Source organism: Manacus candei, unplaced genomic scaffold (genome assembly GCF_025592945.1).
Source record: "Manacus candei isolate 608988 ecotype Guabito, Panama unplaced genomic scaffold, ASM2559294v1 h1tg000005l, whole genome shotgun sequence".
Classification (NCBI taxonomy): domain Eukaryota; kingdom Metazoa; phylum Chordata; class Aves; order Passeriformes; family Pipridae; genus Manacus; species Manacus candei.
In genome coordinates, this window is record NW_026138053.1 from 11,581,333 (window position 1) to 11,604,869 (window position 23,537).

A 23,537-nucleotide genomic window follows, 5' to 3' on the forward strand; every position below is an offset into this window, starting at 1 on the left:
AAGAACTCAAACTCTTATTCACCTTGTCCCCCTCAGTTGAATGCTCACCTTGAAGATGGCTTAGGAAATTTTCTTCCTTCCTGCCTGTTTCTTCCTAATGCAGCCTTCTCACTCTCTCATCCATTTCTCTCCTCCTTTGGTAAAGTCCTATAAGCAATTAGCAAAGCTTCTTATTCCCAGAGAGCAAGACAATGGAAAGCAACAGATTTTTTTTCAGACCAGTTTGCAAAACTTTATGCTCCAGTTCTGCTTCCATTACTTTGCATCACCTCCTTAGCAGCTGGAGCGAGACCACCTATCACTCAGCAACTGTGTTCAAACCTGTATTAATGTGCAGGATTAAGAGTCAACATATGCCATTAAGTTTAATCTCTGTGGAATAGAGAGCCTGTAAAAACCTCCAGCAAGTGGCTCTTATCTTTCTTTTCCAAGAGGAAAAAAAAACCAGAACACCAGATGGTGAAGACAACACATTAGTTTCTGTGCCATTAGTTTTCTGTTTCTACAACACATTAGTGACCTGCTCTAATATGGTAGGGCTGAAGCAGCAGTCTAGCTAGCAAGCAGCTCATATGCTTTAAACAATAAAAAAAATCAATACTGGACAAGAAAGCTTTATGATTCCATTACAGAAATTAAGTCTTCAAATGAGTTAGAAATTTTAAGTACTCTCTACAAGTATGTTATTATAATCTATGTTGATAATACTTTTCCTCATTCCCTGAGGATTCTCTCACAAACAAGTACTTATCTGAGCAGTGGCTTTGGCAGGTCGCATTCAATGTCCTACTAAAACTGGAAAGAGACGGAGTTGGAGCTTGAGTGAGGAGCCACGGCGCCTTCACTATGGCTCACGACACCAAGGGTACAGGATGTACCTCACCTGCTTTAGGGAAGAGAGGCACAAGGCAAGGCCTCAGGGGACCATGAGCCTGTTACACTTCATACCTTATATAAATAATTATCCACATACAGAGCATTAGTATCTGCATTTTCTAAATTCAAGTTTCTCACCCAAGATTTCTCTAAGTACTGGCAGATGACAGAGCAGTAAGGAAAATACAATTCATTTTCAGATGTGCTAGAACTGTATGATTTAGGAGACATTCCAGAAAACTATCAGTAAAATACCAGCAAATTCAGAAAACACCAACATCTCACACACAACAAAGTAAAGACTGCACATTGTATGGGACACAAAACTGCTGGCAATCAGTTAATGCTGATCATTCTGAAGTCAGCAGAAGAGCACTTGGGTTACCCAGGGCCCCAGAGTATGCACTAGAAGGCTAACATTGACCCAAACAAGTTCTGCAGATGAACACCAGGAGAAAAGTTGACTCTTCTGTCCTGAGTGGAAGACAGTAATCCTCTGTTCTAGATCATGCAATTAGCATCAGTTTGACAAAAAGACAAATTACAGAAAATCTCTGCTAACAGCACAAAGTCTTGATTATTGGTAGGAATTTCGTTTATAGCCACAGGTTCTAGTAACAGATGAGGCCACTGCAATGCATTGCTCAGACTGGGATGGGGAGAAGATTCTGTCCCAAAGACATTTCAGCAAGAGAAGTATTGAAATTTGTAGAGCCTGGATGCATCAAAATACTGCCATGAAAAACACCCGTTCTAGACACCTAGCTGCAGCCTAAGCAAGGCAAAATGGCATTCACTTTCAACAAAAAAACCTTTATTGTTAGGAAGGTAAGCACGAGGCAGGAGATTTAAAAATAAACAAACAAAACAAACAGGGAAAGAAAAAAGCTGCCACTCACCTCACTCATTAGTGTTTTGAATTGCCTTTGCCATTCGAAACTCTAACAAGCCAGAACTCGTAGAGACCATCAGCAGTAAAGAACACATAGCAAGACCAAGTCCTAGCCAACACAATGACATCATCTACTAAAGAGTATTTTTAGGGAGTGGATAGCGGACAAAGTGAAGTACCTAATATGATAGTCCACCCACCCAGGGGCATTCAGCACCCCTGAAAGTTCCCAGAAGTACTTGGCTAATACCTATGCACTACTATACTGGAAGTGCTAAAGCAGTAAGTTTAATCCAGACACAGTACAAATCAAATATTGTGGGTATAATAGAAAAGACAGCCAAAAAAAGGATAACAAACTGCTTTTTAGTAAAGCTATTAAAGAACAGACTGTGACCTATAAGTGGTTTGTGTTAAAATGATATACAAGAGGGAGAACTGCAATTATTTTGCGCTTTTGTGCAGCTTTTTAGTTTTACAGAAATTTATTTCAAATAAGTGAAATGTGCCAAGTACAAATGCATCACTTCAAGTGAAAAACTCCTCTTTTCTTGGTTACCTTTTATTTAATATTTTTTAACACAGAATTATTTTATAAAAATTATTTTCATATAATTCTTTTCCTTATTAACAACAACAGTTCATTCAGGGCCACTTTCCTTCCTCCTAGAGCTGATTAGCAAACAGAGCTCCCATAGACAATGCTCAAGGATGTCTTCTTTAATGTGACAGAACTTGAAGCAAGAATACAGAGTTCTTCACAGCTCTCCTCCAGACACAGCTTCTGGGCTCTCTTGATGGTTAGCCAGAGATGTCACATTAATATCTTTTTTCCCCCAAAAAACTTTAATTAGGTAAGACTAGTCTGTTCATGAGGCAGGTCCAGATGGTGGGTTTCATTGCAATTTGGAGAATTATTCTTCTCCGTACCACTAGGGTCTCTTTGCATTTATTAGTGGTGAATTTCAATGTGCAGTCATCAATTAATAAGTATCAAGTCATCATCACTCTGTTGTCTGCAAGAGAAAAAAATTCACAATTCTCCATTCAGCAAGAAATGCAATAAGAAGCATTTACCCATACAAATTGAGTTTTGATCCTTCTGTTCTGTGCTCTCCCATTTCAGCAACTCCCAACACCTGCATTGTGACAATCAAGGAGAAACTGCTACAGTAGCAAAAGCTCTAGATATTCACTCCAACTACTAGAGTTGTGCCCTCAATACTGTGCAGTGTATTACAGTGAAGTATATTTATTGTGGTCCAGCAGACAGAAATCTCTCATTCTGAACAATGACTTGCATATGAAACCTGAAGTTGTACCTGGCTGGAGTTCTTGTTAACTAGCTGGCTTTCAAGCGTCCACAACAACTGCTGGGGTACCTGCCCATCATCTCACATGTTCCTTTTTGGCTGTGAGGTGTTATGTGTCCTCAGACATAAAATTCTAAGAACCAACTCTCAGACCAGGAAACACTACATGAGATTTTCGTCTCTCACCACCACCTTAAAAAGGACTACTGCCAGGCCTGAGTTTGGCAGCAACAAGACACTAGTGTGTTTCCAATATTCTGACAGATGGTATTCAAACAGCTTGCCTTGTAGCTTTGGAATTAAGCACCAATCCCTGGCTGAATCACATATTCTCTGACTTTCTGCTACTACTCCAAGCTTAGCAGTAAAGCTTTTTGGAAACATTTGACTTGCAAAACCCTAAGAAGCAGAGACTTGGTTTGCTCCTGAATCCTTAGTAGTTTCATGCTATACTCCACAGTCCTTCCATCAGCTTCTCCATGGTATTTTTCATAAGAGTATAACACTTAAAACATGTGTTTAAGCTCAGAATTGTTGTATCATCAGCTGACTAAAGATATAACACCAAGTAGAGTACAAGAGGAACAAAAGCATCCAAACATCACACAGGCTAAATTCTGGATGCTCCAGCATTTGTGAAACAGCACTCTGCAGTGAGATGCCAACTGGTCTACTTCTCAGGAAAACACACTACTGACCTCCTGCAGCAGCAGATGAATGGCACAGAAGTCTGGTCTTTTCTGTAGCCAGCACTGTCATGGTCTTTTAGAAATTCATGTAGATCTGTTACTGGAAAACCACTTTGTTGGTATTTCTGAAAGAATAAGTGTTTTATTTATAACACACGAGAAGTTACTGGTCACAAAACGTTCTAAAATTTCCTGTAGCGTGTGACAGTAAAACCAGACTATTTGGTTCATTTGTCCAGTATTGCTGTAGAAAGGAAAATGCCCAATCCCACCCCAGAAACACCACATATATAGCTGGTGGAACAAAGCAACCTAAGTGACAGAAAATTCATATTGTTCAGAGATTCTCTTATGTTTTGTTCGCTGTCCATAAGGCCAAGCAAGTGATCTCAGGTCATACTGGCATTAATTGATTCTCCCTTGTTCACAGGGAGCTGCTGCACTCACTGTGAGTGCCCTGGGATCGTTTTCCCTAAGAACTCTAATGCTGGATTTGAAGGGCCCTAGTGTGGATATTCAACATTGCCATGTTGAAGAAATGCTATGAAAAACACAAGTTCAGCACACTGAAATAGCTCCCAATTGATCTACATGAAGTGCTCAGAGGGAAGAGTAACAGCAAAACACTGTTTTGCAGGTCAGATCATCCAGTAAACTCAGAAGCACAAACAGTTAAGTTATATTTGGAGATGCTTAGAAAGTGGAGCTCTTGCTCAGTCTGGAAGTTGTAGTTCATGTCAGACCAGTCTTATTCTGCTAGTTTGTTTCTCTGACACCAAGATAAGAAAGACAAGAGCTGAAGAGTATGATCCACATTGCCTTCCCATTGGTCACTGAGGCTATCAGGAGCACAAAGGGGAGACAGCACTTGAGGTCAAGAACAAAAGGTAATTATTGAAAACTTGGCTGCACTTTCAGACTGTTCATACTGGAAATGGATGGCACAATTTTAACTTGAATGAGAAGGGTCTTTGAGAACACATTTCCTTTTAACCATACATTTCCAAGCAGCACATCAAGCAAGCCAGATGTATCTTAATGACAATCTTAAATGACTTTAGAGTTATCTGTCTGAACCTTGCCAAACTCCTGCCAAAGGCATATCTCTGAGATATCAGCAAACCTTTCCTGACCTAATCTTTTGATGCCATGAGAAGAAACATTCACTTGAAACAAGGCTTATATAGCTCTATGTATCTATACTTAAAAATTAGTTTTTTCCACTCATCCTTCCATTTACACTTCCATTAGCTGTTATACTTTTGAAGCCAGGTGAAGCAGCAGAAAACAACATTGAAACACACACAGGATAATTTTTCAAACCAATTATTGCTTAGTCATTTGAATGACTACCCAGTCATCCTCCCAATTTTGACACAGACTAAACTAAAAGATTTCAATAATCTCATCATAACTAATACTAGATAGTATGGTGTTTAAGTGATTAACAAGAATGAATACAAATCTGATTAGAAATGTAACAGAAAACAAATGTTTTACCTTTATGGTGTCATAGGAGTCAGTAATGAGTGCAATAAAAAGGCTGAGGATCATATATATAAACAGACTAATGAAGGAATACAGATATAACCGGCTGAACCTCCACACCAACGTGCTCTTCTGCTGGATTTGAGCAAATGTTGCAAACATATCATCACCATTAACCAAGGAAAACAGACATTCAGCCACTGTGTTCAGATCTTCAAACTAGAAAATAAAGAGTACAGTTATTAGTAGAATGTGAAGATCAAATCACCCATATTTAAAGGGAAAGTTAAAAAAAACACCCCATTTCTGACTTTTACGCATAGCAGAAGAAAAATTCCAACCCAGACAATGAAATGCTACCACACTTTACTGTATATTCAGGCCAAAACATACATGTCAGCAATAGAGCCATGTAGAAATATAATCTTGACTAAGCGTGATATTGACATCAGACATAAGATTTATTATCAAGAAATAAACTTGTGATGCTCAACAGGCAAAACAGTCAATATCTGACCACTACAGAAAGTTAAAAGTTACTGAATTTTAAGCAATTTTAGGCCAGCAGAAAAATATCGTTCCATTTGCCAAAGCACAGATAAAGTGATTGCACAGAATCTATACCGTAAATCAGTGGTAGTACGCTGGGAACAGAATCCACATCCTCTGGTTTCCCAGCTCTGCAGCATTACTGGAGTATGGGTAATAAATCAATACTTTATTAAGGAATTAGTGGTAGTATATGGCCTTCAGAGCTTGAATGGTCTAAACTAAATTTGTCGTGCAATAACATAATCTATTCAGAAAGCCCTTTCTGAGCTGTAGGTACAATCTATAGCTGGATTGTGAAGCTACTGAAATACACCCCCCACAAAAATCATCGTTCCATTTCAAGGACATTCTCTTAAATTCTAACCTCCTTTTCCCCAAGCTGGAATGTGTCCTGAGGCTAAATTCCATTCAGCTACCCAGTAAGCACACTGTCCCCTCTTGCCCTGGCTCTCCAAATAACTGCATTCGTTAACTGTACTTTATTAGACCACACGAATTAATGCACAGTGTTTTAATGTGACCATTATCAATGAAGAAACATGACTACACTCACTTGAATTGTGGCCCTATATTGAGAAGGTGTCAAGAGACATACTTGTAAGGACAACATATGGTTGCACAGGAACAGCAGGTCTGGTTTACATCTATGGCTTATTTTGTTATTATTGTTTTTACTGAATTTTAAAGCCATGTGAAACTCAGCAGTACGTTATCTGAGAAGAAAGGGGGCATGGCATGGGTAATTTTTGAGCAACCCACAAGTTTTGATGCAGACACAGAGACCTGCTAAGGACTGCTCACCTGTAAGACCCTGGATTGACAAAACACAAAATGCAGGATACCCACGTACTCTGATTGTAGCAGAAGAAGGAAAAGCAACATATGTATTTCTGTATTTTTGAGTATAAGGAGCTTTCTGGTGTTTCTGCACATCAGGGAAGGCTCTTCTCATTTCTTACCAGGGCCAGCCTGGATGGTTGAAGAGCCCCAGGAAGCCAGTCCTGCCCTGGGCAGCATCACATCACCTTCCCGTGGGACACTGGGGAACTGGCAGGAACAGGAACCCCCCCCCTACAGCTACAGCTGCTTTCCTTGACATTGATCTCCTATACTTTGGCAAAATGTAATATTTTCATAGATAAGCATACTATTGACTACATTTCATTTTGCTCAGATGATTAACATACTTGTTGCAGGGAAGTTACAACAGTACTTATGCTCTGCCTGTTTCAAACAGTTGAGCCTCTGGTGTTGGCAGAGGATCCCACTGCATTCAGCATCCCACAGAGAAATATATCATCATCAACCTGGAACATGTGCAGACTGAATACCTACACTGCTCAAAAGAGAGAATTACAGCTCGGGAGGATGTGGGGCACAAGAATCCGAATCAAGCACTGCAGCATGTCTCTCTGTTACAGATATACTGTGTGCAACCAGAAATCAAGAATGAGAACTCATACACCTGTCAGTCTTTAACAGACATCTAGAACTTGACACAACAGGAACCTGACTTTTTGCAAACTGTCACATAGAGCATCTGTCAAGAGGAAAAACAAACAGGCTTTAGGGTGGTTTTTGCTTGTGTTTTAGAATGTACAAAGCCTTGCTCCTGCACCCAGGTTTCAGACAAGACACGCGAGGCACATACTTTGATACTAACCTGAGAAAGACAAACAAACACATCCACAACACACCCACACACAGGAAGCAAAGTAAATAAGACAAGCATTCATCCACCCCTTTATGAGTCATAATTTAGGGGCTGAAGTTACATGGCATGGGAAAGATTTGGAAAAACAAAGTCAGAGCCAAGGAGATTCCAAAAAAAAAAAAAAAAAAAAAAAAGGAACAGTGAACTGAACTGGGATTGCCAGAAGAGGGCGAAAGAGATCACACAGAAAATGCTGAGTTAGGAGGGACCCTCAAGGATCATCGAGCCCAACTCCTGGGCCTGCACAGGACCATCCCCAAGAGTCACACCGTGTGCCTGAGAGCATTGTCTAAACGCCTCTTGAACTCTGTCAGCCTTGGTGCTGTGACCACTGCCCTGGGGAGCCTGTTCAGTGCCCAACCACCCTCTGGGTGAAGAACCTTTTTCTAATATTTAACCTAAACCTCCCCTGGTACAACTTCAGGCCATTCCCTCGGGTCCTGTCCCTGGTCCCCACAGAGCAGAGATCAGTGCCTGCCTCTCCTCTTCTGCTCACGAGGAAGTTACAGACTGCAATGAGGTCTCCCTTCAGTCCTCTCCAGGCCTGGGTAAACCATCCACTCATTACAAAAACAGCTTGGTGTAGGAGGTGGCACTGATTTCAAGCACACAGTAAAAGCAGAAATACAGTTATTCTGTTAAAAGGAGCAGGTGGCAGAAGGTATGTGTGGAAGGAAAAACACTCCCATGTTCACATTACAGCTTTTATACAGAAATATTAATTTAACATGCATTTCTGTTGTTATAACTGGAGCTATACACACACACAGACACATCATTAGACCAGAAAAGGAGTGATACTGCTGACATACCTTTTCATGATAAGGTCCCAAGACAATCCAACCACAAAAAGTATAGCCAAGATAGATCATCCCAGCACAACAACAGAACCTTATCACTTTTGGCAATGACGCCTGCATAGTTAAAATGAGTACCTGCAAGTCAGGGTGCAGCAAAAGAAAAGAGGAAAAAAAGAAGAGAAAAATTAGAGAGACCTGGATAAAAGTGACATAAATATATATATATGCTTTAATTATTAGACATTTGATTTCCGCCTTACATTGTAGGTTTGAAAATATCCCAGGTATCTGATGACTCCGACCCAGACAAACAAAGTTGATGTTCCCAGTAAAATGCTGCAGACATCGTAACTTGCGAGGTTCTGAGGGATCCAAATAGAGCAGGTAGTCAAGTTACAAAGCAGTAGGTATGTCAGCTTGACAGTTATTCAAGTTCCAGCAGTTCAAACAAAGTGGGGCAGTTCAATATTGAAAGGATGTTGCTACATCACAAAAATCAGATCAATGTGAACTGCAGTTATTTACTGAGATCATTCAAATGCAACCATGATGCAAATAAAAGTACACCTATGCTGATATTTTTGAAGTTTTGCACAAAGTCTGGAAGAACAAAAGCCTTTAGTTTGGTTACAACAGTTTCGAAATTAGATTTAATAACTCAATGTTTGTTTAAAAAGGTTACTATATGCTATTGTTAGGCAAAGAAGCTCTCATTCACTATTTAGACAAACATAAGCCATCATTTAAATGAAATGTGAGCCTTGGGACTACAAACCTTTTCATGCCACATGTATTTACATCTCTGAATAGGGTCTCTGTCAGATGTTCAGAACCTGAACACTGTTTTTACTACAATCAAGTTTATAACCAAATCTACTTGTACTTTACTTTAGAAGGCTAGAACTGTTGCAGTAAGCACAAGATAGTCATCTAGCTCAAGTTTTCCTACCCTCAATCCCCACCTCACCATATAGCCAGAGGATTCTGAGTGTTCCTCTGAAGGCCACTCTGGGCACCTGCCCTTTGAGCCTTAGTACACGTGAAACAGCAGCAGCACACTACCTACTCTGTTTTTCCCAGAATACAAAGTTTTGTGAACACATGAGTTGTTGGCACGCATCTATTGAAGAAAAAAACCAAACAAACTAGACAAAACCAAACAAACCCAAAAAGCCTCCTGAAGAGCTGCCAGCTGAACAAAGCACATTGATTTCAGCAAGCCCAGACTGGGATGAGCAGGTGACAGTCTGTGCCTATGACTGCCAGGAAAGCAAGATGTAACAGCCATTTTTGCAGCCCTACAAGCCATCAAGACCCCTGTTTTACCCAAGAGGATGACTCTTGGTTTCCCTGTACTAGTATGTGCTACTACTTCTTACAGAACTAATAAGACATATTGTTGGGTTTTTTTGATAAGAACTGTCTACCCACATGTCCTATACCAGGGATTAGGAGTCTTAGCACTGTGGAAATAAGATGCTTAAATAGCTTATTGAAAGACTTAGGAAACTGAGTGACTGAAAGCAGTTATTAGTCAAAGCAGCACTAGGAAATGAACCGGCAAAAGTAAACAGATGACTATTGACTGTTATAGCTCACTTTCATTTGTCCCCACCTTAAAGCACATTACACATGGTTGTAACAAGGCTAGTATTTTAGCTGAGGTATTAAACTCTCACCTTAGCTTTTATTTCCATTTTTAGGATTGAGCCAATGATTGTCATCACATCACTGATAATTACCAGGACGTACCACCCATTTATGAACTCCAGCTGATCAGCATGGCAGACACGACGCTTATACTTCTCCAAGAAGAAATTCACAAATCTCTATAGACAAGAATTTAGATGTTTAGTTACAGGTCACCTGAGATGAAAAATATGTGCAGATGCCCTAGTATAGCAATGTTCGAGTTTCACATACCCCCTTTTCCTATAGTATTTGCTGGAATAATAGTTTAATTCTCAATAGCAATAGAAATAAACTGGAAAAAAAAATAAGATAGGTTTAAGCCACTGAAAACAAACTTTCCACAGAACAGCTGATTTCATACCCAATCCCCCCTAGCCTAACCATGGTTGTTATCTCCTTTACTACAACAGTTTCTATCCCCCTCCAACAGAGCAAGGCCATTGAACTAAAGAACTGAAAAAGGAAATAACTCAAATACAAGACGAGAGCTCTCATTTCCAATAGAGCAAACAACATCATTTCCATGCCTAACACTGCCCATCTGCTTTCACATTTTTGCTCGTGAATAGATGTGATGCCCCTGTTCCTGACAGCAGTTCGACAATGCCTTTGTTGAGTTGTGTCCTCTTCACCCTTGGTCTTGTTTCCAAGCTACAAAAAGGATATATTGAGCAAGATAAACAAGTATCTGTGCTTTCATATCCCACCCACCCTGGAATCTTTTTCTAACTCTCATAAGCCATGTGCTTACAAAGTTTGTGCTAATTACTAGGTACAAGTTGGCACATCTCAGGGTCCAGCTTGTGTTTCTGCACCAGTATTCTGACCACAAAAAACAAGTCTGCTTACATAAAGCTCAGCAAGCGACTTGAGAGGAAGCTGGACAGGGCTAGTCCCAGTCTGCAAAGGAGGGTGAGAAGAGAAGAAGGTGACAGCAGACTGATCAGGGATTATAAAGCAAGAAGAAGGAAAGAAGAACTGAAAAAGGGTGGTTCCAACCCCAGAAAGACAAAAAACCCCCCAGAAACCAACCAAACAAGAAAAAAAAACAAACAAAACCAACCCAAAACAACAACAACAAACGAACAATCAAAAAAAAACCCCACACCACAAAAACAACCAGCCATAGTCAGACTATATGCTGTGCTTTACATTCCCTCCAGTTAGAGCTGGCTTTGAGGGATGTTCATTAAGACATTAATTTACAACAAAACCTCTATGGGAATTCTACTGTGAACCAAAGAAGAAGGAATTTATGTTTTGAAGGTGCAGGACATATTCACAGCACAAAGACTCAGAAGTCTTTTTGTGTAAAATCCTGGACAGAAAAGTGTCCTTCTTTTGCCCTTGAGAGATGCAACAAAAACTCCATATTACAGCACTACACAAACAGAATTAAAACCAATTCAGCTAGCAATTGTTCAGAGGTAACAGTATGAGAACATCTCACAATAGATTTTTTGAGTTAACTGAAAAAAATGTTACTCAACATTTCCAAACATATACCCCTTCAAAAGACCAGCAGCAAAGAAGGCAGAGACCAAATAAGTATTGAGATCACGAGCACTGTGCTTACCCTTTGTAGTCTCAAGGCAAGAACAATGGATCGTGTGCAAAGGATGAGAGAAGTAAAGCAACATAAAATGACAAATCCATCAAAGACTAGAATATACTGAGTGTTCTTCTGGAGAACTGTAAAATGTCAAAGAAATGAAGTAAGGTTAATTTTTTCACATCTTTTTAAATGCAAATTATGCGACATTTTGTAACAATTTGTGCTCGAACACTCTCATCCCATAAACAGATGGGCTGTAAGATATATTCTTCCTGCAAGCATACCTTAAGCACAACTAAGCAGAGAATTACATCAAGACAGTCGTGGAGGTTGGACCACAAGAACAAAAAGCAAGTTCAAGTTCTTCAAAATAAACCCCAAAATGGGTATATTACTACAGGTATCCCCTTTTTCACCTATCCATCTGTGCTCTCACAGTGTTACAACTACATGGGCTAAAAGAAATGCAGATTTGGCCTGTATCATTAAATTAAAAAGAAAACTCCCACCGTGGTCTGCAATAAGAAACTTGTTTGACTTTCTGTACAGTATTCTTTTCATCCACAAGTTTAGAAGTCATCATGTGAATGCAAATTAGGTGTTTTCCTTTGCTTCCTCACATCAATTGTCCCTATCTTTTTCACAACATACATTTTTAACTACATGAAATACAGACCAAAACTAATTTTTAGTTGTTGTAATAGCATTTCAACTCATCTGTGTTACAGAATTATGCATGCTTCCCCAGCTACTTATTAGATGCAAAATAAACTACTAAGGAACAACTAGTTGAAAGACAGCCACAAAAAATTAGTGTACACAGATGCGAGCCAGGACACTTTGTAGTTGTTCAGAACACACTATAAGATACCACTTTAATATCAGTACAACGTGGTGTTATCAGAGAAAAGCTGGCTTTGCCCAGGTAAGAGGCAGGTCACTTGACATATTTTTTAATCAAGATACTCTATAAGCACACTGAAAAACATTGCTCCATCACAGTCCTTTACAGCAAGTCAACACATGGGAGAAGCAGTTGCACAGTGCTGTCACAGCTACTATTCCTGTAAGGGGCCTTTAGTGCACATTCCTGAGCTGTCAGACCAAGTCTTAACACTACAAATACATGGCAGATGCCAGCCTTTGCTCACACACATCATTAAACTAGCAGCAGTGGAAAAAAAAAATAAATCCACTTTCAGAAATAGTAAGCTTTACTTAGTTAGAGAAAAAAAAACACCTGAAAGCTGCAGAAGACTTCAGTTGCAAATTTACCTGTGTTAGTGAATTAAATTATTTGAGTCATCTCAGAGAGTAGAACGATTAAAAATCTACAGAAGAAACATCCCCCTTGCAGGCAGAGCTTACTGCTAACAACGGTCTACAGATTTGCATGTGCCATCTTACCACAACACTCTCATAAAAGAAATTATTTCCTAACTCTTAATTAGCAAGAGGTAATGAGTTGCATTAGGCAGGTAGCATTGTCTTGTTTTAAGGACAGGAGGAGGATGAACAGGATGGCCAATGTCTTGCTGGACAGACTGTTATAGACCAGGGAAAGTGCTGGGAGATGCATAACTGCTGGCACGCAAACACACGTGCACCATACTTACCAGGGCTAGATATGTGCCAGTCTTTGCATTCCTGAATATCAGTGTCACTATCAAAGTAGATTTTGATTTTTCCACTGTGGGCTCTATTATTGAAAGTTATCTGAAAATACAGAACTGTATCAGAAACAAGACTAGGAAGATTAATTCCAGAAAACAAATCCTGCTAAGTGCTTTGGACACAGTATGTGTTAATATTGTTGGTGAGGTAAGTTTTAAGAAAGTTGTCACCATAAATGATGGTGTAGATGTAATTTGAGAACATGACATATATTGCATAACAAGCAGTATTCCAAGAAGCCAAACTTCACATTTAACCTTTAGAAGAACAATTCCTTATTCCCTTCTCAGGTTATAAAGTTACAACTGGAACATGCTACAAAACAACACTCTACCATAGCAACACCATTTCAGCAGCCTTTGGGAAGGAGGGCTAAAGGCCAGGACATGCTCAACTGCATCTCTCTTGCAGTCTCGATACAAGGATGACACCTACACCTGAGCTTAAGCTCTCATTACACACACAGTGTTGGAAGTGCCATAGCCCATATTCACTTACAGTGTTTTGAAATGCATAGCAGTCAGGCAATTCACGGGCATGGATTGTCTGTAGAGCAATGCCTTTCAGCTTGAAGGAGATTTCAACCTGTATTAGCCTGGATGTTTGAAAAAGTGTATAAAAATATTTAAATATTGTATAAAATAAAAAAAATGTACACACATACACAAATTGCACAAATCAGAATCCACCAAATTAATGTGAAAGGACAAGTTGAAATACTAAAAAAATCCCCAACACTTTACCTGTAAAATTCAAGATTGAAAAAAGAAGAGTTCAGCTTCAGTTCTGCCTTCTTATCAGTTAGCTCCTCTGGCTTTAAAAAGACACATTCTGGAAAGAGAAAAGATGTAATCTTAAAAACTTCACATAAAAAGTAGCACAAAACTGAGATAATCAGGGTGTACAGTCCTAATCAGGCAAAAAATGAATTTTGAGCAAACCTATCCATACAGAGGCCCACCTAGTGGGGTCAGAAGCAGTTTGTGCATTAACTCTTGAGCAGCTAAGTAGTCAGGACTCAGCTCTGAGAGGCAGTAAGGACACACACCCACTGATGGTACAGACTGAGCAGCACCCAGAATTCTGTATTTGGACCTTCTGCACGGGGGGGGGGGGGAGAGCTGTGTTTAAAAAAAAAAAAAAAAAAAAAAAAGAACAACTAAAAAAACCCCAACAAACACCAAAAAACCCACCCCCCATCATCAACCCTAAAGACCTCTACAAACCAACGACAGTGGCTGAAGAGAGCCTTTTATAATCTGCACAGCTGCCATTTCTAGACAGGTACTAAAAACCAAGAGGGAAATAGGCAAGAGGCATGGGAATTTTCCTGTAACTGCCACACAAAAAGCTATTGCTTTTAAGCTTTACTGATATAGCATTAGAATATAAGTACTCCACAGCAAGACATTTTTTAAGTACAACAGTACTGTACCTGTTTCAGTAGAAACATCTATGTTCAGCGTATCATTGGATGGAAGCATTGTGCCTCTCTTGTACTGCTGTTTACAGATTTTTAAACCTGATCCTTCATAACCAAGCATCCCCAGGGATATGTTCTTTAAATGCCTGTACTAGTTTAGAAACAAAAGCAGAAGTGGAAGTTCGAGATAGTCATCTTTTTTGCATTATATAGTAAATCGCAATCTCAAAGTTCTGCGTATCAATACAGGTTTTTACATTAAAAAAAAAAAAAATCTTTATTTTCACATAACAGTTTCCCATGAGACGGAAGTCCCATGACTCAGTTTACAGACTAGAGGGCTACTGGCCACTAATTAGTAGTGATAGGCATCCTGGTGACACAGTGACCATGAGCCCTGTACCTTCTGGGCTGCCTGCAAATGATCACAGATGTGCCAGACAGCAAGCCAGCAGACAGCTTTTAATTAGATGCCTGGCAGAGACTTCGATGCAGTATTGCTGCTAACCACACACACTCCAGGGATATCTTATGCTTTCATGAAAGTGATAGTTTTCACACCACTTGAAACTTGATCACTTTACATACAATCCAAGTCACAGTTCTTATCAAATCCATGCTGAGAACAAAAACAAAGCTGCTCCCTGTGTGACTACAGAAGAGGGAAGTCACGCATTCGCTATATAACCAGCAACCAAGGAACATACGCAGAGCTTGAGCAGCCCTCCAAACATAATTTAACCTGTCTGCTTTACACAAGCACAGAAGCAGCTGAAAACATGCCTGTGAGGAAGGTACTTACTTTTTCCACTTACTCCAAATACAACACAAGTCACCTTCTTCGTACACTTGGAAAACAAGGACTAAAAGTGGAAGCAAATAAAGTTCTGCCAAAGCAAGCATTGTCCAAACATGGATCAGCCCTGAGCATCAGCAAGACTTCATTTAAGGCCAGTCCTCTCTTGACTTCCTTCCACACTTTCTGGGTGTCTACTGTCTACCCTCTGATCCCCAGACTCACACCTTCCAGTCCTGCACAAATGAGACAAACCTCTGGAGCACAGCTCTTCTGGTGGCCCTTGGCTCCTCAACAGCTGAGAAGATCAATGACTAACCATGCAGTGAGCTGCCTGCCAGCTTAGCTTCCCATCAGCTAACATTGTCCAAGAGAAGTCAGATAGACCCATGGCCTTTTGAGGAAGAAGGCATCAACACAATAGTTGATAGTTTTTATTATTACCACACCTAGTGAAAGAGCTCAGGTCAGTGTACAGCACTGGTCTGCTCTCAAGAAAGCATTTAGCTTTTCAGAGGCCTGAAGTAAGTTAGGCAAGGTTTCCTATTCCTTAAAAAAAAAAAAATTGTTCAGCTGGCTTTGATACAGATTAGTCCATTTCCCCCTTTGACATGAATTTTTTTATTATGCATCATTCGGTGTCATCCTATTCCCCCCTTCCTATGGGCATTATGGCCACTAGCCCACCTTAGGGGGTACAGAATCCCACCAGTCATCAACAGCCACATGCTCCATGTCCAAAAGGAACTGCAACAGAAACTACCACACTTCTATCCCAAGCTCTGCCTTGCAGTGCTGCTTCAAGTACTCACAGCTGAGCTTGCAACAAGTTTAGACAGCCCAGGAGAAAAAGCATGGCCTCTGTACCCTATCAGTCTGACTAAGGCAGGTCAAGTGAGTGGAAACAGTAGTTAGTCACAGCTCTTCACCCCTCTGAAGACATCTCCAGATCACTGCATGCAGCAGCCACTGCTCTGTCCACGTGTGCTCTCAGGCTCTGCCCTCCCAACAGCACAGCACGTGGCACTGGGTTACCCACACGCCACTTTCAAACAACACTATGAAAAACTAAAAGCAAGATTCCTGTTTATACATTTCTAAGCGGCCCCAGACAGAGCACGCAGCAGGATATCCTTGTCCTAAAGCCTCTGCCACAGGGCAGGGCACAAGAGTAACAACTTCACACAGCTTCTTCATAATAGAATCTTCCAGACCGAACCCAGTAGAGAAGCAAGGAAAACCTTTGTACTCTTCCAAGTGTAAAAGTATGTTTGGGTTTTTATGTTGTTGGTTTGTTGTTGTTTGTAGCTGTGCACTATTACTATCTTCTGTAATATCATATTCTTCAGCTTTACCCACCCAATCATGCATTTCAAATTAAAACTCAAAACAAAGCACCAAAATCCATGGCTTCTAGCTGCCCATCTCAAAATAAAAAAACCCTTGCTTTTAGGTTGGGAGTCATCTGGTTTGGCTCTTCCCAGAAGGCACTCTTTAAAAACAAACAAATGAAAGTAACAATAGTCATAAAATTCACCTATAGGCATGCTTTTTGAATTCTTATATGTAATGTAAAAGCCTCACAATTCCATATGACACTAAAGCACATAGATTTCACAGGTTAAATCTCCTTAAAGGATATGACTACATTTATACCACATTGACATCTTATGAAGAGACCTTTTTGTGATGCCTGTATCACACACTGGCTCATTCTTGAGGATATAAAGCTATTATTTCTCTACTGTCTTGTATCTGGACTTCACCTCAGCCTTAGTGCCTACAAGAGAAGGAGAGTGAGACAAAGCAAGCAAGGAAGTAAAAAAAGCACAGTTTATTGCAGAAACAGTGGTAACATTGAGAGTTCAAAGGGAGACTGAGAAAACTACTCCACCACTCATTTAACATGCCAGGAGTGAGAGTCCAGCACAGCAGGGACAGCACATTTGATCTGCTGATGGCTCTGCTGTAGCACAGAGAGCACAGGGGCCTGACATGAGTGGGTGTTTAAGAATGAGGCACAGCCCTTTGCTCCCCTGCAAATCCCAGATGCTTCTGGGCATAGCTGACAGTGGCAGCAGTGACTCCTTTAATCCAAGCATCAGAGCTGATGTACCAAGGCCAGTGAAAATGAAAGGAAGTTTAAAGCCACTTTCCATTCATCCAGGGTTAATCATTTCTGGGCTTATCATCATCCCCAAACACAAGAGACGTTTCATATTCCACAGGCAGTCTTTCATGTTACAACTTCTGAATGTATTAATATTAAATACAAAAATGTTTACTGAATTTTCATCTTAGATTTGTTCACTTTCCTCTGAAAATTGTAAAGGGACTATTCTTTAAAATACCATCCCTAACCAAGGCAAGTGCCCCTACACTCCTGGAAGTACTGTATTCCCCATTCTGAGGCCCCTGGTGCTCACTACAAAGCTTCAATTCAGTATAACTGTAAGCACAAATTTTTTGAATACCATGCATAGGTATATTCAGGCCTATAGGTCTTCAAAGTAAGACCTAAACCAAGGTTTTAGTTCATGCAAGATGACAGATTTTCAAACTTTCTGGATTTTGGTATTATGCACTACCCGAATAAAATTCTGGTTTGGATTCATCTTCCAGAGACAAAAATGCAGACAGCTGCACATGAATTTCAGGACACCAGATCTACACTGATTCACTGAAATATCAAAACTGAAATTCAAGAATGGAAACAGAAAACCAGAACCTTAGCAGAAGTTTATAGCTATACCTTCAGCTATAACATAGTTATAAACACACACACACTTACCTGATTAATAACATAAAAAATGCTATCATAAGCATCCTGTTGTGTATATATACTGCAGCTGTAGTCATCTTCATCAACTCCAGAATAGCCTTTCAGGAACAGGTGTTTGAAAGCGACAATGTTTTCCTCTTTGAATGAGACCACCAATTGGTTACTCAAACCAAAAAACACAAGCTGACAAGAGAAAAAAAAAAACAACCAACACACACACATATGTATTTTGTACACTGGTCAAGCAGCAGCATTTTGGAAACAGCTCTCAATTATAGTAAATACAAAGCAGACAGGTGCCTGTTGCTGTAACTCTGCTATGATAAGAGCAAAGAACTTGCTAGCTAATGCCATAAGACTACTAAAGTCAAGGTTACCATATGCAGGGTAAGAGAAACATAAATCTTGATTCCAAAACTTACAGCAACTGAATGGACAGCTACATTACATGCAACTTTTACATATCGTGGGCAAAAAACTCTAACTGGAACTTGCCAAAACCTTTGTGGAGGATGCAAATGGTTGATGAGCTAACTTAAGAGCACAGCCTACTACCCCTGAAATGGTCTGCTTTGCTAGGGGACAAATTCCTGCACCTTTTCTACCTCTGGCATGGCATAGGATTAGAGTAGACCTATGTGGGACCCTACAGCAACAAAAGCATCACCTGCCTGACCCAGATGCTAATTAAGGAGGCTTTAACAAGAAGCAACAGCAGACAGAACAGTTACTACTGAGGCCACGTGTTGCCCTACTATATGGACATTCCCATTCTTCCCCCCATCACGAAGGAAAACAAACAGAGCCTAGAAGCTGAAAAACCAAGCAACAAGAGTTTCTTCATAGGCACAGCAGCAGGAGGATATCCCAAGCCCCAAACAGCAGGGAAGAAGCAAGAGTGAGAAACTGCAAGCAAAAAACCTGAACTTTTGCCTAGAAAGACCAACCATTGAATCCTATTCCTGCCTGTGGATAGAGCCCCATCAGGATTTGGGCATGCAGCATGGCAGCATGGCAGCAGCAGAGGCCAGACCCCACCAAGTGGGGCCAGAGAGCCTGTCACAGTTGATAAAGCACTGGGACATGTAAGCCAGAGTTATGCTTTATTTTAATGGGCCAGTCAAACACAAACTTGGAATCCTACAATTCAGCACATATATTTAGCTGTTCTTGCAAACTGTCAGATGTCAGTCTTGCATTGGTTCAGAAAAAGTAACTTCTACTTATATGTGTGTCCCATATTGCTTCCTTTCACATCCAGTCACTATTTACTAGTGGACTGTAAAACAACCAACTACACCATGATACCAGCGCAGTTGAAAAACACCTTCTTCTTTGCCTCTACCTAGTACCTCAACCAGTACTCAACTGTTCAAATGCATTATTTGATGACAGAAGTAGGGGGCACATCCAATTCCTGTAGCCCAGTCATCCCATCATCACCACAGACCATAGCATTTCCACATTGAACGTGTACGTTTCAAGTTTCTGATTAGATCAGAAAATATCACTTTTGAAATAGTCCAGTGAAACTATAATCTAAAAACATGACAACAAGCCTGAAGACAGTGCTGGATTTAATGGGAAGAATAATTTGCTTTAAAGTATTATGCCAAAAAAGTGAAGTACCTGGTCAAATACTGCTCCAAAATCTCCAAGAGGCTTTTGTAACCTATGTTATTCTTCCCCCTTGAAACACCTTTCACAGTAGTTTTTCTTTATGGATTTAAGTGGGAAGTTCAAGTCAGTAACAAATATCCAGGGATGGCAAAGGCCCAGAATCACATACCTACTTCTTTTGCACACCATTGCTACTCTTATTAAGAGTAAAACCAAAGCATTACCTGTGTAGTAACCATAAGTATCTTCAAAACCTGCAAAGCCAGTTTCCATGGTATTTGACGTCTTGCTCTGTATTTTTCACATGGGTTCATGAAGTAAAACTTCAAATCCTCTTTCAAAGCCGTCTCTTTCAGATCTAAATCTGACTGAGTCATCATATTTCTGCCATAAATAACATATTAATTAGAAACCAACAGAATGCTTTGACAGACAATTTCCTCAATGCAGTTTCACCTCAGATCACCACATGACATAAAAGGTCTGAAATAGTTTTCTGTTTGTTTTACAGCAAAATGCAAAAAATATTTCCCTATGATCACATCATTAAAAATCATTCAACCACATTAGATCATCAGAACAGCATTTAGACTAACTATCAGGAAACAGGCATAAATAAGAGTATTTGTAATAGCAATATAAAGTCAAGATTTCTCTCTTTCTTAAAAATACATATTTGAAACAAATATGTATTCTGTTTCAAATGTGTTAACACATCTGTGTGAATAACCCACATTCTCATCATCATGGCTAGGCTTTGCGAATGAAGATTTGGGAACCCACATTCTACACGCAGAAAAAAAGCTTCTTAAACAACCAGAGCAGGCTTTGCACACATTCTGTTATTAACATGCAGTTTTCAGGGCTAAATTCATAGTCATTTATTTATTTAAATATCTGGGCATGCAAAAATCAGAGGACCAAGCACAGAGGACTGTTGTCGTAGATGTCTTAAATCACCTTATGTTTCTCCTTCTCAGCTGAATAGGACATTGAAAACTTTCCCCTTCTCCTAGTCATTTTAACCCTATCTTCCAGTCCCGTAATTTTCAGAACTTTCCTGTTTCACACACAGATCAGAAATTTATAATTTTTTTCCTCCCTTTTTTTAAGAGGTTTATATTTGACACTGATTGATTATCAGTCCCATTTACTATTCAGAACATCATTCCCGATGTTCTGAATTTTATAAAGGATAACATTTTCTCTCAGGGTCAAACCCAAAAGTTTTCAGATGCATTTTTACTTTCTGTGTCCTCATCTGTCTGAAGTGTACAGTTATCTAAGTCAAAACTGTAGACCACAAAGCACATCTGATTTGCTAGAACCAGCTGTCCCGCAAGAAGAGAAATTTAAGTTGACACTGTGGTGTTTCCTCAGAAGAGGAAGTGAAAAAACCAAAAAATCTATTTTAACATTAGAAGTTCAAAAGTCATCCTTATTACACAGCCTTAAATCAATCATTCATGAAGATGATGGGAGGTAAGATGATTTTGGTTTTTGAAGTAGGAAAAGCATGGGAAGTTTTTAAGAAAAAGAAACTGCGAACTGCATCCCTATTTAAATTTATAGTAAAAACATACTGGACTAGCTTAAATAAAGTTTAAGATACAAAAACTTTGAAAAATATAAACACACCTGACAAAAACACACATGATAATTATTGCTGTGAGCACTGTCTAAGGAAACAGGTACACATGAACTTCAATCCTGCATTGACACCCAAAGACATCGCTGCTCCTGTACAAGCTTCTCTTGAACGGGCAGAAACTTTTGTGTGGGTACACAATGAACAAGAGCTAACCCAGAGTGAAAGTCATAGAAGTAGGTGGGAAAGAAAGAGAAAAGCTGGATCTGGTTGAGATTTAAAGCAGAAGAGTATGACATAAGGACCACTCCAAGACTTCAGCAAAATCCTTCCCAGTCTTCCAGTGAAAGTATATCAAAAGTGACAGATCTCTAAAAAGAGTGCAAGCAAACAAAAAACTGTTGGACTTTGTCTTCCAGTATAGAACAAGTGTTCTGTGGTGTAGTATTTAAGAAATAATTCACTGGCAACAGCTCAAATACAGCAATTGTTTTTCAATCCATTCCTTTCTAGGATATATTCAAAATTACATCTAAATAGACTGTATTAAATCTGCAGAACTAGAACCTTCAACCAAAGCATTAAAGAAGTTTAAAAGCTCCAAGAGATTAACAGTGACATCACATTTAAAATTAACTATCTAGTTCTACCAAATGGTTATTAGGCTGATAATCTAAAAATAATCCAAATAAAGCACCTAGCTCAAAACAGAGATATTAAACAATTCAATTCAGATGCACAAGTGTAATTAACACCTCTCAATAGGTTTCCATAGTATGCTTTGTAAAACATTGACAGAGACGAATTTTTGTGAATGAAGATAACACTACTCTGCATGCTTAGATGCATATCCAGGTGTCATGTGTCATATATAGTAACTGTTACTAACTCAATTCTAACAGCTGCATTACTGTAACCACCACTGCAATGCTGTGCCTGGTAGGTCAGTCTGTTCAGACAACGTTTTGTGGCGAGGCACTTCAGGGCTCTGCATTCTGCTTAAGGAAGAGGTTTCAACAGTAAGGACTACAATTTGCAGCTACCTACTCATGAAATACGTTTTTTAATACTTAGCTCTTCACCTAGCAGAAAAAGCCCCATTGCATCAAGTAGCTAAAATACACTTAGTAAGTGAGCACAGTCAGGTTTTTTTAACGAGTAACTCACTACTACAGCAACACTAACAGTGTCCATCACAGCTCCAGATTAGAAACATTTATCTATTTGAGCTCTAGCTCTTGAAGAGGTATTAACGAGATTGATGAGGTGTTAAGGGAGGAAGAAGGAGAGAAAAATGGGGGGGGGGGGAAATATATCACCGAATTGCGTTCTAGGTATCAGCCTGGGCTTCACCTTCACGATCTCTACTAAGCTCAGCACTCGCCTAAAGGAGGACATCGCCTCGCGCTTCTCAGGAAAGCGAACTCGGAAACTGAGGGGAAAGCCCCCCTGTGCAGAGCTGCCAAGGTCACCCAGCGCTCGGCTGCCGAGGGAGGAGCCGCCGCAGCCCCCGCGCAGCCGGACCGGAGGAACACACGGACCTCTCCGTGCCCTCCGTGCACCGGCCGAGCCTCACCGCTGCTCACCGGCCTCCCCGGCGGCAGGGCAGGACCTACCTTGTGCAGGAGACCCAAACGAGAGTTTGGAGCACCACCCCCGCCCGCTGCCCCGGCCCCTCCGCAGCGGCCGCCCCGGGGCAGGGGCACGCCCGCTATCGCGGCCCCGCCGGCGGGATGGGCCGCGCCCCTCCCCGGGGGCTGCGCTCCCTCCCGCAGCCGCTGGCGAAGGAGCGCCCTGACCCCGCTCCCGCCGGGCGGGGTGACCCCAAGGGACGGCGCTGCGCCCGCTCCGTCCCGTCCCGTCCCGTTCCGTCCCGTTCCGTCCCGTCCCGTCCCGCTCCGCTCACCCGGTGGCGGCCGCCCGCCCGCCGGGCAGGTACTTGAGAGAGATGTCCATGGGGCCGCGGGGCTCGGCCACTGCCCGGGCAGGGCAGGGCTCCGGCAGTCCGCGGGGGCGGACGGAGGGAGCCGGGGCCGCGCAGCTCCGTCCCACCGACAAACCCTGTTCGCTGCCCCACGGTCCG

The 23,537-nt window shown here is 40.8% G+C and overlaps 1 protein-coding gene across 5 annotated transcripts; it reads right to left on the reverse strand.

Moving 5' to 3' along the window:
• Nucleotides 1–2,309: 2,309 nt before the first annotated feature.
• MCOLN2 (mucolipin TRP cation channel 2) lies at nt 2,310–23,537 on the reverse strand. 5 transcript variants are annotated; one of them, XM_051803976.1, is made up of 14 exons: nt 23,361–23,537; nt 20,091–20,250; nt 18,256–18,429; nt 14,681–14,819; nt 13,989–14,076; nt 13,744–13,840; nt 13,188–13,287; nt 11,593–11,708; nt 10,004–10,153; nt 8,585–8,686; nt 8,337–8,459; nt 5,271–5,477; nt 3,780–3,895; nt 2,310–2,784 (listed from the first exon to the last, which is right to left on the reverse strand). In XM_051803976.1, exons 1-14 carry the CDS (start codon nt 23,408–23,410, stop codon nt 2,748–2,750), a joined length of 1,659 nt encoding a protein of 552 aa, XP_051659936.1. In that variant the 5' UTR covers nt 23,411–23,537; the 3' UTR covers nt 2,310–2,747. The 5 variants fall into 5 exon arrangements, with proteins under 5 accessions (XP_051659936.1, XP_051659952.1, XP_051659941.1 ...); XM_051803992.1 differs by lacking the exon at nt 23,361–23,537 and adding an exon at nt 23,071–23,178; XM_051803981.1 differs by lacking the exon at nt 23,361–23,537 and adding an exon at nt 22,839–22,867.

What these genes read in the sequence shown, in the direction of transcription:
- MCOLN2 (XM_051803976.1), bottom strand. Translation starts at nt 23,410, where the DNA reads ATGGACATCTCTCTCAAGTACCTGCCCGGCGGGCGGGCGGCCGCCACC. An exon ending in TACTTATGGTTACTACACAG is followed by an intron (nt 18,430 to 20,090) that starts GTAATGCTTTGG and finishes TTCTCTTGTCAG; the next exon opens with CTTGTGTTTTTTGGTTTGAG. An exon ending in TTGCCTTGAGACTACAAAGG is followed by an intron (nt 10,154 to 11,592) that starts GTAAGCACAGTG and finishes TCTTGTCTATAG; the next exon opens with AGATTTGTGAATTTCTTCTT.